General features: G+C 42.8%; 2 protein-coding genes across 32 annotated transcripts in view; one reads left to right on the top strand and one right to left on the bottom strand.

Annotated features, from left to right (window-relative positions):
• Nucleotides 1-14119, bottom strand: part of NCOR1 (nuclear receptor corepressor 1) — a 115658-nt gene extending 101539 nt beyond the window's left edge. For 22 of the 29 annotated variants that reach the window (XM_024979811.2, XM_024979834.2, XM_024979824.2 and 19 more), the window contains exon 1: nucleotides 13058-13241. The gene's annotated coding sequence lies outside the window, so the exon portion shown is untranslated. The other 7 variants (XM_024979812.2, XM_024979818.2, XM_024979822.2 and 4 more) reach the window with 4 other exon arrangements.
• The window catches only part of PIGL (phosphatidylinositol glycan anchor biosynthesis class L), a 49898-nt gene continuing 47543 nt past the window's right edge, over nucleotides 14118-16472 (top strand). For all 3 annotated transcript variants that reach the window (XM_024979806.2, NM_001100311.2, XM_005220331.5), the window contains exon 1: nucleotides 14118-14365. In XM_024979806.2, coding sequence (XP_024835574.1) covers nucleotides 14128-14365 — 238 coding nt within the window. In that variant the 5' untranslated portion in view covers nucleotides 14118-14127. The remainder of the gene's footprint in view (nucleotides 14366-16472) is intronic.

Raw genomic sequence — 16472 nt, 5'->3', positions numbered from 1 at the left:
ATAGAATTATGGGATTAACAAAAGAAATAAAATTAATGAAGGCAATCTGAATAAAGATAAGAAAAGTAAAAAACAAATTGGCAAAATATTTAAAAAAATAATGCCCAGTGTTGGTGAGGGTTTGGAGGAAAAGGTAGTTTCACAACATGACTGGTGTGTTGGTAAACTGGGTACAGATTGCTTTCTAAAGAAGAATAGCAATTTGTGCAGTATCAGCCCTGAAAATATGCACATTCTCTAACACAGCAACTCGGCTTCTAGGAATTCTTTTGGTTATTCAATAGACATATCCAAGATGAATGCTTGAGGCGGTTTCTCAAGGAGCTGCCCTAAATATACAAGAGCTTAGAAAATTGTTTTGTAAGAAGTTTAACTAATGAGGGACTTCCCTGGTGGTCCAGTGGTTAAGAATCCTCCTTGCAATGCAGGAGAAGCAGGTTCAATCCCTAGTCAGGAAACTAAGATCCTACATGCCGCAGGGCTACTAAGCCCACATGCCTCAAATAGAGCCCACCTGCTGCAACTGCAGAGAGAGCGCGCCACAACCAAGACCTGACACAGTCAAAAATAAGTATTTTTTAAAGTTTAGCTAATGAAAAATTTTACTTACGTGACACAAAAACGTTCTTATAAAAGAGAACATTTTGTTTTATAAAAGTATAATTTACATACACCACTACCACTTGATTTTTCATGTACGTCTATCATATCTTCACAAGAATTTAAGGCTAAAGGCAGAAACATCATGTACATATTCAGCAAACATCTACTGAGCTGTATACTCTGTATGTCAACACTGCTCTAAATGCGGGCACAGAACGGGACCAAGACAGGCATCTTATTTTGAGGAGACACAGACACGAAGTAACCACAAACACTATGATAAAGTGTTATAAATAAGACAGGATTGGAGAAGGGGAAGGGAGACATGCCTGGCAGGTAAAAAGCCAGGATGATCACATGCCCCAATTTTCTGAAACACCCAATTTACAACTACTGTCCCCGTGCAGTTATTAACCATGTTCCATTTCCCTCTCAAGACTGTTCCAGTTTGGGTAACACATTATATTCTAAGATGACTTTTGAGCCCAAGCCTTGAAAAGACAAGAGCATTCAGTGGAGAGAAACTAGAGAAACCCTAAGGCAAAGTGAGGAGGCAGAGGAAGAGGGAGGGAGAAGGTGACCGAGGCCATGGGGTTCTGCTGGCCATGTGTGTGACCTGCATGGTACAAACATTTTCTTTTGGCCTTCCCAACTCATTTCATCTTTCCGAAGACCTTTTCTACCCCAAATTTTAAAAATATTCTTCTATATTCCCCTCTTACACTTTCTTAAAGCTTTTAAAAATACATTCATGCTCCTTAATCATCAGAATGGGTCAGAAGACGGCAAAAGCCAGCTGACTGCTTCCTGCCTGCTCCCGCCAAGGTCCAAGGCACGAAAGTTAGAAAATCTAAGAATCGGGAGGTTTTCAGGTTTACCCAACTAACACTGATTTTTACAGATAAGGAATCTGAAAGCACAGAGAAATTTTAAAATTTCTCTATATCACAATCATCTATGGCAAAAATGGGAGAAGCTAGTGTTTCCTGTGACACTGTGCTGCTTTCTCACAGGGAGTGAGCTACTCTGAGGAGCTGAGATAGATAAGACCACCCTCAAGACCACCTGGGCAGCGCTCTCCTCCGATACACCTGCACTTGCCAGTGGAAGGGGAAAAGCCAGCCAGGGACAGGGGAGGTTGTTTTGGTTTTGTTTTGGGGAATATATATTATATGCATGATCTCAGAGTTTCTCAAAGTACCATAGAATACAGAGGGGAAAATCTTCTCACCCCTGTCCCCAGCCTCTACTCAGTTCTCTTCCCAGAAGGCAACCAAAGTTGGTAGTTTCCAAAGTCTCCTTTAAAAATGCCTACACACACACTTTGCCCCCTACATAAATGGGACCTTGGTGGATATGTAACTGTCCAATATCTTGCTCTTATTACATAAGATCTTAACACATCTTGACAATCATTTTCATGAGTTCATAAAGACTTTCATTCTTTCTATTGCTGTAATGCATTTCACTGTATGAATGTTCACAAACATTTTATGTTTTCCAAGTAATTCTGATCTGCACCCCTGCTTATGAGATCTGAGGTCTCTGAGCTCTCCTTCCAACTCAGACATCCCAAGTAAATAAAGCTATAAATGGAATGGAGACACAAAAGGAAAGATCTTAGCTCAAGGTCACCCAAACTTTTTTCCAACAATGGCTTACATGACGAGAAATCTATGCTGTATGGTGTTGTTTTGAAGTTGTTTTGTTTTAATTTCCAGCAATGCTGAGTCCTGAGTACAACACATACTCAGATGTATATAAAATAATTGGTCTGTGTTTCCCTTTTATCATAACCAATCCTTCGTGACATCCTAGTTTTCTGATGTGGTTTTAGTGAAGTTTAACTTGAAATACTTTAAAGATAAAGTCAGTTACTATCGACCCAACACAGGTGGGTAACAGAACACCAGCAAAGCTAGAGATCAGCGCTTACCGGATACAAATTTACGGGTCAAACGGGCCCCACCTCTGGTCACAATAATTGCAATTTGCAGCCTACTATGAGCTGACCTCCTTCCTCAAAACTGATCCATGAGATGTTCAGCAATAGTTCAGACCTTTTGTTTTTTAACCAGCACTATCTCCTCAAAACCTTACATGGAAGCCAAACGTATAAAATACCCAAAGAAGAAATACTCAGATTCAGAGAGAACAGGGAAACTAGGTCTCTTTTCAGCCTCCTCATCCCCGTCCCGCCTCTGACCCTCACTCCAGTCCTGGCTCATCAAGACACCTTCCACAGAACACTGACAGTTTGCAAACAACTGAAATAAAAGAATCTGGCTGAAGGGGAAGGGAAAACCTTAAATGGCAGTTTCCAATTTTAAGCTCAGTTCCTAGCTTCAAAACTCTAACTCAGTTACATGCTTAATTCATGGACTGTAAAAATTCTGTGAAATGTTTAAGAAACCTGGTCAAGGTTTTATGTGCAACTCCCTCATATCAATACATTTAATTGTATTTTAGGGTGAAAATAAAACTAGATGTCATTGTGTAAGTGACAGAAGCACATTTTATCTGAATTTTAGAGAGAAACTTAGAACTAGCCTCCAATATTTCACAAACAGGTAATAAAATACAGTAAAATGAAGTCAGTCTATTAAATTTCCTTTGAATCTTCCCATACTAATGTAATAAAGACACACACTCACAAACACAAAAATTGACTCAACAGGAAACTTATCTTGCAAAATAAGATTTCAAATGCAACCCTAAAAAAAAAAAATTTACTTCTCCCCAGGAACTCCTGGCTTTTGGCCTACAATCTTTGCATAACCAAAACGTACTTGGATAGGTTTTCAAGGTGGCCTCGGCTATCTTGGAAAAAGTGCTAAAAATATACCTCGCTGTGGCAGGACTGCAGACGCCTCTTCAGATGAGCAAGAACGTCTTCACCAAGAGTCACAACAGAGGTGAAGTCCGTATTTCACCAAAGCAGATAAAGGACCCTATAACATACACAATTCAATTTTCTTTTAAAGGATCAAATAACACTTTCTGATACAAAAGTGTGGCGGGGGAATGACCTCTATGACACCACAGACGCCGATTCTAAACTGAGGTAAATCAGGTATCACTGATTCTCACAAACCAGCTCAGCTCAGCCCAACTCCAAATGCACATTAGGCAAGGAGAGGCTAAGATGGCCCCCTGAGGTACCCAACTACCTCTGAGAAAGCCCATCTGAGCCTATCTCTGGTCCAGCCTCCAGGAGAGAAGATAGCTAGATACCATCCCAGTGAGCTCTGTCATTGGGGCCCAACCAAACAGGATTTCTCCTGTAAAATAATCTAGAACATTCTTCCTTCTAGGGAAAGAAGCTACTCTAGGGGAATGCCATTGACAATCGTGTTTTATTTTTGGCCTCTCTGACATAATGACATCTCACCTGAAGACAGATGAAGGGGAGCTAAAGCAAAAGACCTTTTAGTTTAGACTACCCTACGCCCAATAAAGTAGGGCACTGAGAGGAACGCATTAATATGGGCATAATCATTTCATTAATCTTAGATTCCAGATGTTCAATAGGTAATTCTGAAATGAAAACACCACCACTACTCTATCCCTACCAAGGTGAGAAGGGAGAAGGTTCCCCAGACAGTGAGCGGCAGGAGACAGCACCGGGGAGCTGAGGACTCTGCCATGTGGCTGCACTGTACTGACCTAATTCTCTAAATTGACAACATTCACTCCTGCCGTGAAAATTAATATATTTCAAAGTCAAAATGGACAACTATTTGCAACCCTCTCCTCCATTAACACAAAGAACAGAGGTTTGAGATTAGACGCTTTCACTTTAGCTGCTTGACCAGGATTAATCAAGACAACTCTCAAGGAGAGTAATAAGGTGGCCACTTACCAAGTCTCTGTTGCATCGCAGGCAGAGAACTAGCAGTGGCGAGCATGCGCTCACCTAAACCACAAGCTCCACGATTCTCCTGAGTGAAGCTCTGGCGAGGCTGAGGAGCTTCCCCGAGACAGTTTCCTATCTCAGGGTGATCTTAAAGATCACGTTTTTTTGCTGCCTCCTACTAAGAGAGGCTGTAAAGGTTAGGAGGCAACACAAAACAGGGCTAACGAACAACTTCTAAGGTAGATACTAAAAGAAAGTAGGGTAAATGAGAAACTGACTTCAATGTACTGCTGCTGCTAAGTCGCTTCAGTCATGTCCAACTCTGTGCGACCCCATAGACGGCAGCCCACCAGGCTCCCCCGTCCCTGGGATTCTCCAGGCAAGAACACTGGAGTGGGTTGCCATTTTCTTCTCCAATGCATGAAAGTGAAAAGTGAAAGTGAAGTTGCTCAGTCATATCCGACTCTTAGCGACCCCATGGACTGCAGCCCACCAGGCTCCTCCGTCCATGGGATTTTCCAGGCAGGAGTACTGCAGAGGGTTGCCACTGCCTTGTCCGTAAATGTACTGAATTCTATACCAAAAAAAACGCAAACAAAAAATAAACAAAACCAGAGACCTGTGAAGGTAGCGGCCATCTCTTCTTCTCCCACATGGCTCCCCACCTAACTTCTTTCTTAGCTCTCAACACACTCACTCCAACAGCAAGTCCTACCCTTCCTTCATGCCCCCACCCACAGCCTCCCAAGATTCTCCAGCCGCACTACCCCCAGTCTCATCCTAACCAGATTTCCCACTTCAACACTTTCTCCACTCAAAAAGCCAAATGTCAAAAAAAAAAAAAAAGCTAAATTTAGTCTTATAAACCATCATTCAGAACATGTCACTCTCCTGCTCAAGACTCCTTGGGGGCTGCCATTCACTACAGACAGAACCAAAACTCCTCACAGTGGCCCAGGAGCCCCTGCTGACTGGCCTCTTCCTCCCTGACTGCTCATGAGACCGCAACTCGAGCTTCCCTCCAGCCTCTCACTGGTGCCAGGCCTCAGCCCTTTGTCCTTCTGTACTCTCGGCCTGGAATGCTCTTCCTGGCTCGCCGTGGGGCCTAGGACTCCTCAAACTTAGGTCTCAGTTTCAAATGCCATCTTCTCAGAAAGGCCTATCCCAGCCACCCTTCAGTTACCCTTTTGTTCCTTTATAGGCTAATCATAATCTGAAATGCATTCATTTGTTCTATTTCCCCCACTAGAATATAAACTCTCTGCTTGATTCCTTACTACATTTGTTGGACAAAAGAAGTAAGAAATGTGCAAACTTATTTGAAGGAAAATTTGAAAATCTACTGAAGAACATAAGTCATTTGAATAACAGGATAGGAGTTATTCCTATGACTCCTATAACAGGAAGTACACAAGGTGTCAACTTTCCTAAAATTAGCCCATGAATTCAATACTGCCAATCACTATTCATAAAAACCTCAGCAAGATTTCTTTTTGAACTTCACAGAATGATTCTAAAGTTCATCCCGAAGAATACACAGACCAGAACTGTCAAAGTCTGAAAAAAAAAAAAAAAAAAGAGAGCAATGAACAGACGACTAACCCTATCAGTATAAAAACTATAAAATAGTAATTTAAAGAATATCATAACATATAACAAGAGACCAAGAAAAAGTTCTAAGTATATTTAGCAAATGATAAAAGGCACAAATCTAGTAACTGGGGCAAAGGCTGGATTATTCACCAAATGGTGCGAACACAACTGGTTATTTCAGGGAAAAAACATACACACCTCCTATCCCCCCCAGAATATATGTCTACCTCATTTCCTATACTAGAAATAAATTCCAGATGGAGCCCAAAAATTCAAAGTTTTTTTTTTTTTTTTAAAAAAGGAAAAGAAAACTAAAGAGAAAAAGAAACCTTTAAAAATTAAAATCTGAGGACTTGTTTTAAAAATGCAGAAAGGTATCCAGTCAAGTCTTCCTCTCACTCACATGCCTCTGTCACTTAGCTCTCCTTCCTACAACAACCAACAATACTAGTGTCCTGGGTTTTCTTTCATAAACATTCTATGATATAAAAGCAAATGTGTATCCATTAGTTTTCCTCTTTAAAACAAGCAGTGGCATACTAGACTTAATACTTCTCACTTTGCTTCTTCAGTTTAATAGATGGATGAATATTTTAAATCTTAGAGTGAGGAAGGTCTAAGTAGATCATGAAACCCGAAAGTCGTATACAGACCAAGACACTCACCTTGTCCAGTCTCTATGTTAAATATCGTTTACATTATCTCCATTTCATTCTACAAACAAGGAAATTAAGGCTTACAGAGGTGAAGTAATGTGCCCAAGGTCACAGAACCAGCACAATCCCAGCTGGTTATACCTGACTACAGAATACTACAGATAATACTACAGAATACTGCAGATAATAATACTTACTACACAATACTGCAGCGGGCTATACCTGACGACAGAATACTATAGTTAACAATACTACAGAATACTACAGATAATAATACTTACTACATAATACTGTAGCTGACTATACCTGACTACAGAATACTACAGAAGGATGGGTGGGGGATAGGAGGTGTGCACAAATATGAAAAATGTAAACACCCTAATACCTAAAGAACCGAAAAACACCAATAATCCAACCAAAAAATAATCAAAAATAAAGGCAGATAATTTCTAAAAGAAATACAACTCCCTCCATTTAAAAAATGTTCAACAACAATAGTGATTGATAAAAGGCCAATTAGAATCACTTTTTTCCCCACTTCTTAAATTGACAAAATATTTTAAAGAGTAATTTTCAGTGCTGGTCAGGGTCTGAAAGTGAAAGTGAAGTCACTCAGTCGTGTCCGACTCTTTGCCACCCCGTGGACTGTAGCCTACCAGGCTTCTCCGTCCATGGGATTTTCCAGGCAAGAATACCGGAGTGGATTACCATTTCCTTCTCCAGGAGATCTTCCAGGCCCAGGGATTGAACCCAGGTCTCCCACACTGCAGGCAGATTCTTTACCATCTCAACCACAAGGGAAACCCACCTGTCTTCTTTCATAAGTGGAATACTATGTAGCTATTAATGACCAAAGTAGCTCTAAAAACACCAACTAGGAATAGCAGAAGAGCATATTAAGGTCTCATAATATAGAACATTACATAACATATGGGGAAAAAACCTGAAAGAATACACAACACTTAGCAAATTACATCTAAGAATTGATGCTTTCACTTTCTTTATATCTTAAAACTTCCATGTTGAACTTCTGTAAAAATAATGTATTGCTTATAATAAACAGAAAAGACTTCAAAATAACATATCCTCCTTCACTCATTAAAATGGTTCTGTGTAAATAGAGTGTAACTTCTCCTTCTACCCCTCCCCTCCTGCTCAGTTTATGCCCCACCCCATTCACACACACAGACACACACCATTAATGGACTACACACTCCCTACTTCTGGCATATTTACACTGTGTGTATTTTAGGCTGTAACTCCTAGAAAGCACAAGCTTTGGTTTCATTTCAAATACATAAAAGTCATTGTTATTCGAAGCTGAATTAAAAGAACTTAATCAAAAGTAATACAACATTAAATGTCTTTGAACAAAAGTTCAAAGTCATGATGATTACTACTTAGAACAAAAATTTCAAAATTATACAAATCCATATGCTACTGCCAAGGGAAATGAACTGCCAAAAACAGACTACTGACTCTAAACCATGCATGACAACAAAAATGTGAAAACAGCTTATCAGTTAAAGTATGGGAGGTAGGTGCAACCTATAACCATAAAGGTGACCCTCCTAACAAGTCAAATTTTCCTAGAAAAATGTAACCTCAATTTATTCTGGTTTAATTTCGATTTATGTATAATTGAGTAATCTTAACTCTTCTCTTCCTTCTATCTTGACTAATCTACTCAAAAATTTAATTTTTGACATAAAATTAATCAAGTAGTATTCTTTCAAAGATATCCCTTCAAAGGGATTTTATAGTAATCCTGTAAACCCACCATTCCTACTTCACATTTTTTCCCTAGCACCAAAACAACTCAAAAATCCCCTGCATATTTAAGTTAACACATTTTTGTTCTAATATTATCTGGAAATACAAATAATCTGAGATGAACTAATTCCCCACTTACTCCTTCTCCCAAGAATCCAAGAGAAATATTTTAAGAAATGCTTTAATAATAATTCACTGATAACACATGTTTTACCTGACACCGGTGAGTTTCTACCTGTTTATTAATTTCCAAAAACTGTTCATTATCAAGTTCCCACATGTGTATATCCACGAGCTTCCACAGCTGCACCAAGTACCTCCAGGCTCCTTCTTATACATTCAGCAGATCCTTACTACACCTTTCTCAAGAACAGAGAGTTATTCTGGGAGCAGGGCCAGAAGAAGGATCAAAAAATAAGTGAGACATAGACATGTCCACAAGGGGCTTATAGTATACTCTACTAGGGATTAAATGGACATGTATATAAGTAACTATGATGTTATAACAGAGGTTTAAGTAAAGTATTAAGAATTTTCAGACCAAAAGAAGTCATCTTCAGACAAGAGGAAGGAGCAAGGAGACTTCCTGGATGAAGTGGTATGTGATAAATACCTCTCAAAAAATCAGCAATATACATATGTGGTAGTATGGAAGTGTAAGGTAGGGAAACAGCATTCTGGAAAAAGCACAGAATGGGAAAAAACAACCCTTCTTAACACAACCCAAAACAGGCATGTTATTTAACAGCCCAAATGGAATTTAAAACACACAAACATATCATGCTTCAGTATTCATGTGAGGACATTAGTTTAAAAAGAAAACTATGCCTTTTCCTTTAAAATAAATTTTATGGCATGAGTACCTATAGAAAACTAACATTATATATGAAGCTTTTCAACATGACATTAAAAAGACAGTTCATGTTCACATTACTTATCTACGCTTTCATATTAACCACTGAAGCTTCTCAAACTTAAAAAAAAGTAGCAGTTTGAAAGTGAAGCAAGCAATAACTGATACATAACCTAACCTAGCAAATTGTGTCTCTAAACCATTGGCATAATAAAATTTCCATCACAGTAACACTTAAATTCCATGAAATGTCAGTAGGTCCAGATAACCTTAAAGGCCTTTTTGTTTAAGAAGATATTCATCATAACAGATTAAAAATGAAACTAGTAATTCCCAGTGATCATATTACTGATATAGATCAATACCAATTTTTTTCAAACTATCTTTTCACTGCAGAAATGTACAGTTAAGGAGGTTTATTACTGAACTCAAATTCAGTATCTCAGCTGAGTGACTGACCGCTCATTCTCCAGCCCACCCCCTAATTTTTGTTTTCAGTTGTGTCAACCTTCACACCGAATCATCCCCTGATGATAGTGTGACAGCAGGAGCTACTCTGGACGGCCGAGGACTGGATTCTGCTGCTGGCCAATAGCAACAGTTCAGGCCAGATCTGTTCTGTTCACTGACCTTCGCTATACTCACCAGTAAAACACAACTGGTTAACCTACATGACTCTATATTCTATAATTCTATAAATAATGAGCATTTTGTTTTAACCAACTTAGATTTGTCTTTGAGATTACTGTTAAGTGACGGTAACAGCAGCACACATAAAGAGTCAACCTGAAGACTCCCCCAACACCCTCATGGCTTTGTATGCTCTCATTTTCACATGCAAAGAGGAAATCCCCTTCCCCCCAAAAAAGCAGGTTGTATCTGAAAACAATCCAAGTAATATCCAAGTAATATTTTGACCACACAAGCTTCTGGGATAGAAAAAATGGTAGAAGAGTAAAAATATTCAAGGAAAACCACCACCACAAGAATACCAAAATAAAAAACAGATGCTCTACATACAGTTCTTGCTACATGACAGAAGCTCTGGTAGCTTTTCAATACTCCTAAGGAAGTTCTGAGAGAAAGACAATGTTTCCTTAACCTTCTCTCTGAATGTACTTTTGCATCCTGAAACCTGAAAAGAACAAAGTATCAGACAATCTATAGACTGAGTTCTTTGTGCACATAACTGATCCCGTCAACTTTATACTTTAATAGCACTTAGTAACATGCCCTAAACATGAGGCACACCACACAGGCTGAACAAGTGAACGAACTACACAACATAAGTCCATACATAATAAATTCTGACCAACCTTTACTACTACTTTGTACTGCGTTCCAGTAAAACTCAATCTCTGAAGTAAATGAACACATGGAAATAACTAAGTATTCGAGATCTCTATTATCCTCAAACATGAGTTACGGATTTGAAATTTCAGTTAAGAGAGATTACAAAATACAATTAAAACTGAGTAACAAACACACAAAAAACTGAGTAAGAAACAGCCTGACATTAACCTACATCAATCCCTGGCTTATTTAAAAGCCTCTACTTTCTCCCAAAGATAGAAATGGCAAAACAAACTCTCCAATCCACAAAATTTAGAAGAAAAAAAAGCTTAGAAAAACTTGACTAATCTGTACTTAGCCTTGGAACAAATTTTACTCAATTGAATTCAAAGAAAGAGTTAATTTTTAGCATTCTACACTTTTTCAAAAAAATAGGTGGGCAGGCCAAATTCTTACGTTTTACTATATGAAGTCCAGCAAGACACCCAGTTAAAAACATTTATTCCTCAGAAGTCATGAAGAGGATCACAGCTACACAGATCTGTGACAGCAGATCAGCAGGTATACTCCATAAGTTGTAAGCTATAACTGTGAACACAATTTTCTAATTAGAATACAATGTTAATCCACACAATAAACATTTGCTGTGTCAATACCCTCTGGCAGTGCCTTAAAAGTCAGAGAAGGGCTTCTCCTGTCCTCAAGAGATAAGACAAGTAGGTACCTAAATGCAAGGCAGAAAGAATAAATGCCGTGAGAGACGCGCAGATAAAGCATTTCAAAAATGAAGAGGAAGCTGTTACTCTCACACACAAATATAACCTTTTGATCTTTGTAAAGCAATTTCACAACTATTAATTCTCCTAGGCTCACAGTAGCAACCTAGGAGAGCAGATATTTTCCTACTAGCATAGATGAGGAAACTGAAGCAGAGAAAGGTTGATCCTGTTCCAAAATGACACATGGCTAAAGACCAATCAGGACTCTTTATTACATTTTCTCTGAGGGAGGAGTTCAACATATTGCAAGCCTTTTGTAAAAGGAAAGAGTATTTTCATATTGCAAGTAATCATATCCTTACGTATGTATGTGCATATTATTCATATACATGTGTGTGTTAACCTTGATTTCCATTAACAGGTCTGCTTAAAGCACAGCAAAGCAACTGTGTACTATAAATATTAAAATAAATAAACTTCCACTGGAATTTAACAGAATGAGCAAATAAAAACAGTACTTCTTTCTGCAACAACTTGTGAAATAAGATTTCTTCCATAATTTTTACCCATGTCTAAATAATATTCTAAAGTTGGTCTGCTTCTGACCAGTTGGTTCTGCCAATAATTATCTTTAAGGATACATCACATTTTCGAAAACTATTAAAAACTAAATAATGCCATCAACTCTTCAGCTATCCAAGGGAGACTCACGTGTGACGCATCAGCAGCAGCTATTGATCAAGACATGCTGAACGAATGAATGATTTGAAGGCATTTTAAAATCCCTGGCCTGTTGCTCTTTACGAAACGTTCAGCCTCCCATCACTGCCTCACCAGGGTGCACGCAAGGAATGTAAATTTCAATACAATTAGGATCTAATTAGGGAAGCAAATCTGATGCAGGTGAAAATACTAATCCCAAAGATTAGAATTACCCACACCACCAAACCAAGGTTAACTCTGTAGAAGCGGGACTGGAGCCGCAACGTCGGTTAAAAGAAAACTGACACTTCTGAGCAAATACTTTTACTAAATATCACTTATGCCCACTCATACCTTTAATACACGACTATACCCCTAATCCAGTTAATTCGAAAAATTCTGTCTCCTCGCCACTAAGACTGACTTCTCAATGATAGTTTCTCTAATCCCTCTTCCCCCCAAAAGAGAATCCACGTTAAACAGCCACGATAAAAGCCAGAAGGTACCGGGTTCCCATCTCCGCCGTCCCCCGCCCTCCCTTCGCCATTACACCCCAAGCGGTTTGGTCGCAAAGGTGAACTAGTTTGCTCTTCACGCACTTGTCCACCGCTGTCACCCGCCCTGACCCCGTGCACACTCGCGGGCGGCCACCAACTCCGCCCCGGAGGGAGCGCGGGCCGCCACCTGCGCGGGCCCCACCCGCCGCCCGGGCCCGCGCCGCCCCGGGCCCCGCAGCCCCCTCCCCGCAGGACACCCCGGGCGCCCCGGCCCATTCTTCCTCCAAACTCCAGCAGCCTCCCCCACTCGCCCGGCCCCGCTCCCCGCCGCACCCTGCTCGCCCGGCCGCTGAGGGCAAGAAGCCCGTGGCTGGGCGGGTCCCGAGACGCCGGTCCCGCGACGCCCCTCGCCGGCCGGGAAGGCGCCCCGGCGGCGGGCGCCCCCGAAGCCCTCGGCGGCCCCGGGCGAGCGGCGGCCCGGAGGCCGGGCTGCGGGCGCCAGGCCTACTCACCGGGAGCGGGCGGAGCGCGGCGGACGGCGCGGCCCCGGGCCTGAGGGGCAGGACGCAGCCCCGCGCGCGGCCCTGCCCGGGCCCTGGTCGGCGCGGCGAGCCGGGAGCTCACTCCAGCCGCCGCCGCCGCCGCCGCCGCTGCTGCTTCGCCACCTCGGCCGCCATCTTGACTCAACCCCTCTCCTCCCCCCCGGCCCGGCGACCGCGGCTGAGGCGGCTCCGGCGCCGGCTCCTCCTCCTTCCGGAGGCTGGCAGGCCGACTCCCTCCGCTGGCCGAGTTTCCTGGGTTGCCCGTGTCCGACCTCCTGGCATCCTGCCTCGGTCCGGCGACAGCGGCGGCCCCAACGCGGAGCCATCGCGCCCGGGCCTCCCCGTGGGCGTGGGAGAGGGAAAGACGCGGGCCTTCGAGCCCGGGCTGCCGGGGTCGCGCGGCCACCAGCTCGCTGCTTCCCGGGCTCGGGCTGCGTTCGCAGCGGGCCTCCCTCAAACACCGCGCGCGGCCGACCGGCCCGTGATGCCAGCCCTCCCTCCGAGGATCCCGGGCCCCCGCGCCCGCCAAGTACGCTCTCGGCCTCACGCTCCCAAGGAACTGACCGGACGGGCCTCGCCACCGCATACTGTTCCTTTAGAGAAGCCGCCACTTCACATCCCACAATTAGGGAGGAGAAACACAGTCGGTGTCCACCCGGATAGTTACGAGAAAGCCCGGGTTTTAAGAAACGAGTGATAAAAAAGTGACATGAAGAGAACTCGCACTCAAGAGGTTGGGGGTTCTTTTCAGACGCTTCCCCTTAAGTTCTGTGTGGACGGCAAGGGGGTCGCTCAGCCCTAAAGCCGAGCGGGCATGAGAGCTCGTAAAGGCCGCTTAAAGTAGCGAGAGCCCGTGAAGAGGGCCTGAGAGGCGTCCGTGTCCGAGCACACAGCCCGACGCTTAAAGCCTCCGGCCGTTGGGGAGGCCGGCGGGACGGACTTACAGTCGGAACGGGGTTTCCGCGAGCTCGGTTTTCCCGCCGGAGTCGGCCCGGCGGCAGCCTCCCGATCTGCGCAGGCGCACTTTCTCCTCTTGGGGCATGGAAGTGGCGGCGCCGCTTCTGTGTTTGGCGGCGGCTGTCCTGGTATGGGGCGTTCTCTGGGTTTGGGGCTCCTGGGAGCGAATGACGAGGCCGGAGCAGGCTGGCCTGCCCGGAGGCGGAAGCCGGACACTTCTGGTGACGGCGCACCCCGACGATGAAGCCATGTTCTTTGCTCCCACTATTCTAGGCTTGGCCCGCCTGCGGCACCAGTTGTTCCTGCTCTGCTTCTCCGCAGGTAGGAGGCTGTAGGCGGGGCGCGGGGACTCGGGGCGGCGGAGATAATTCAGGCGCCGGCCTGTTTCAGTCAGCCTCTTACCGAAGAGGTTTCTGTCGTAGGCGCCAGGCGAATGAATACACTGAAGGAGGACCCTTTTCTGGGGCGAGAATCCGTGATCCCAGCCAGGGTCGGCTTCCCGGAGTGGGGGCACGTGGGCCGCATGTGCGCCAGGCTCCCGGCTACCGCGATTGGAGAGCATTTGCTTCCGATAAATACCTACATCTGCGCTGGGAACTGGCTGTAATCAGTATTCTGTGAAACCTTTTCATTCACAGGAGGGCCAAGAATAACGACCAAACAGAATGTAGGCCGTGTCATGACTGCTCAACTCTTCATTCTGTGCTAGAAAATGTACATGTCAAACCGAGGGGAGAGCCCATTAGACTAGAGAGTAATCTTACTGGTCATTTTAGCGGTCCACTCCACCCAGCTTTCACTGAAGGGACCTTTCAAAGAATAAATCCTCCTTTACCGTACAGAAAAGATGGGATGAGAAAACAGAAATTGACCATTATGCTGTATTATGGTGATAATTGCACAGCTGTATAAATGAAATAACTAAACTGTACATATACAGTGGGTGAAATGGATGGTATGTAAAAACCATACCTCAATAAAGCTGGTTGTAACATGCCCAATCAGCTCTTTTCTCATTTGGTTGTGTTTCCTACAAGTTCTTTTTCTATACAGATTTTCCCCAATAAGCATGTTTTATACGATTTGTCACAGAATATTACTTTGTCATTAATTTCTTAAATATTTATTAAAAACTTTTGTGTACTAATCACTATTAATATAGGCAGGGAACTTCCCTGGCAGACCAGTGGTTAAGACTACAGGCTGCCAATGTAGGGGGTGCCAGTTCCATCTCTAGTCAAGGAACTCAGGTCCCACATGCCAAACAGCACGGCCAAGAGATTAAATAATAATAATAAATGGCCAAAATCCAGAAAATGCTGGTGAGGATGTGAAGCAAAGGAATTCTCATTCACTGTTGATGGGAACACAAAATGGTGCAGTCACTTTGTAAGGAAGTTAGTTTGGTAATCTCTTACAAACCTAAACATACACTTATCAGCAATAACCCTCCTTGGTATTTATCCAAAGAAAGTGAAAACATGTTCATCGAAAAACCTACACCCAGATGTTTAAGGCAGCTTTATTTGTAATTGCCAAAACATGAAAGCAACCAAGATGTCCTTCAGTAGGTGTGTGGATAAACTGTGGTCCATTCAGACAGTGGAATATTAGAGCTAAAAAGACATGACCTGTCAAGTCATGAAAAGAAGGAATCTTACATGCGTATTACTAAATGAAAGACGCCAATCTGAAAAGGCTTTGTACTGTATGACTCCACCTACGTGACAATCAAGAAAAGGCAAAACTACGGAGACAGTAAAAAGTGGGGATCAGGGGCTTGGATGGGAGAAAGGATGTATAGACAGAGCACAGAGGATTCTTAGGGCAGTGAAAATACTCTGATACTATAATGATGGATACATGTCATTATATGCATGCTCATTCACTAAGTTGTGTCTGACTCTTTGCAACCCCAGGGACTGTGGCCCGACAGGCTCCTCAGTCCATGGGATCTTCTAGGCAAGAATACTGGGGTGGGTTGTCATACTTTTCTCCAAACCCACGGACTGTACAAGACCAGGAGTGAACCTAATGGAAAGTGTGGACTTCGGATGATGATGGTGTCAGTGGAGGTTCACCAGTTGTAACAAATGTACCATCCAGTGGGAGATCTGATAATGGGGAGGCTGTGGAAGTGTGGGGCAGGGAGTCTCTGGGAACTCTCTGTATCTTACCTTCAAGTTTGCTGTGAGCCTAAAACTTCTCTTTAAAAAGTCTTGACTAAAAAAAAATTTTTTTTTCATTAAATAAAGTCTGTCTGCTAGGATGTATACTCTGCCCTGGGAATAAAACTGAAACGAGTTAGGTAATGAACACATCTTTCTGAAACTTTTAATTTAAACATTTATCCATATTAATTAGAACTAGGTATATAGCCTTTTAAATGGTTTCATAGGGATAAACCTTAATTTAGTTTGTTGTTGTT

The sequence above is a fragment of the Bos taurus genome, chromosome 19 (genome assembly GCF_002263795.3).
Source record: "Bos taurus isolate L1 Dominette 01449 registration number 42190680 breed Hereford chromosome 19, ARS-UCD2.0, whole genome shotgun sequence".
Taxonomy (NCBI): Eukaryota; Metazoa; Chordata; class Mammalia; order Artiodactyla; family Bovidae; genus Bos; species Bos taurus.
Note: the sequence above shows the minus strand (reverse complement) of the source record. Positions and strands in the feature narration are given on the sequence as shown.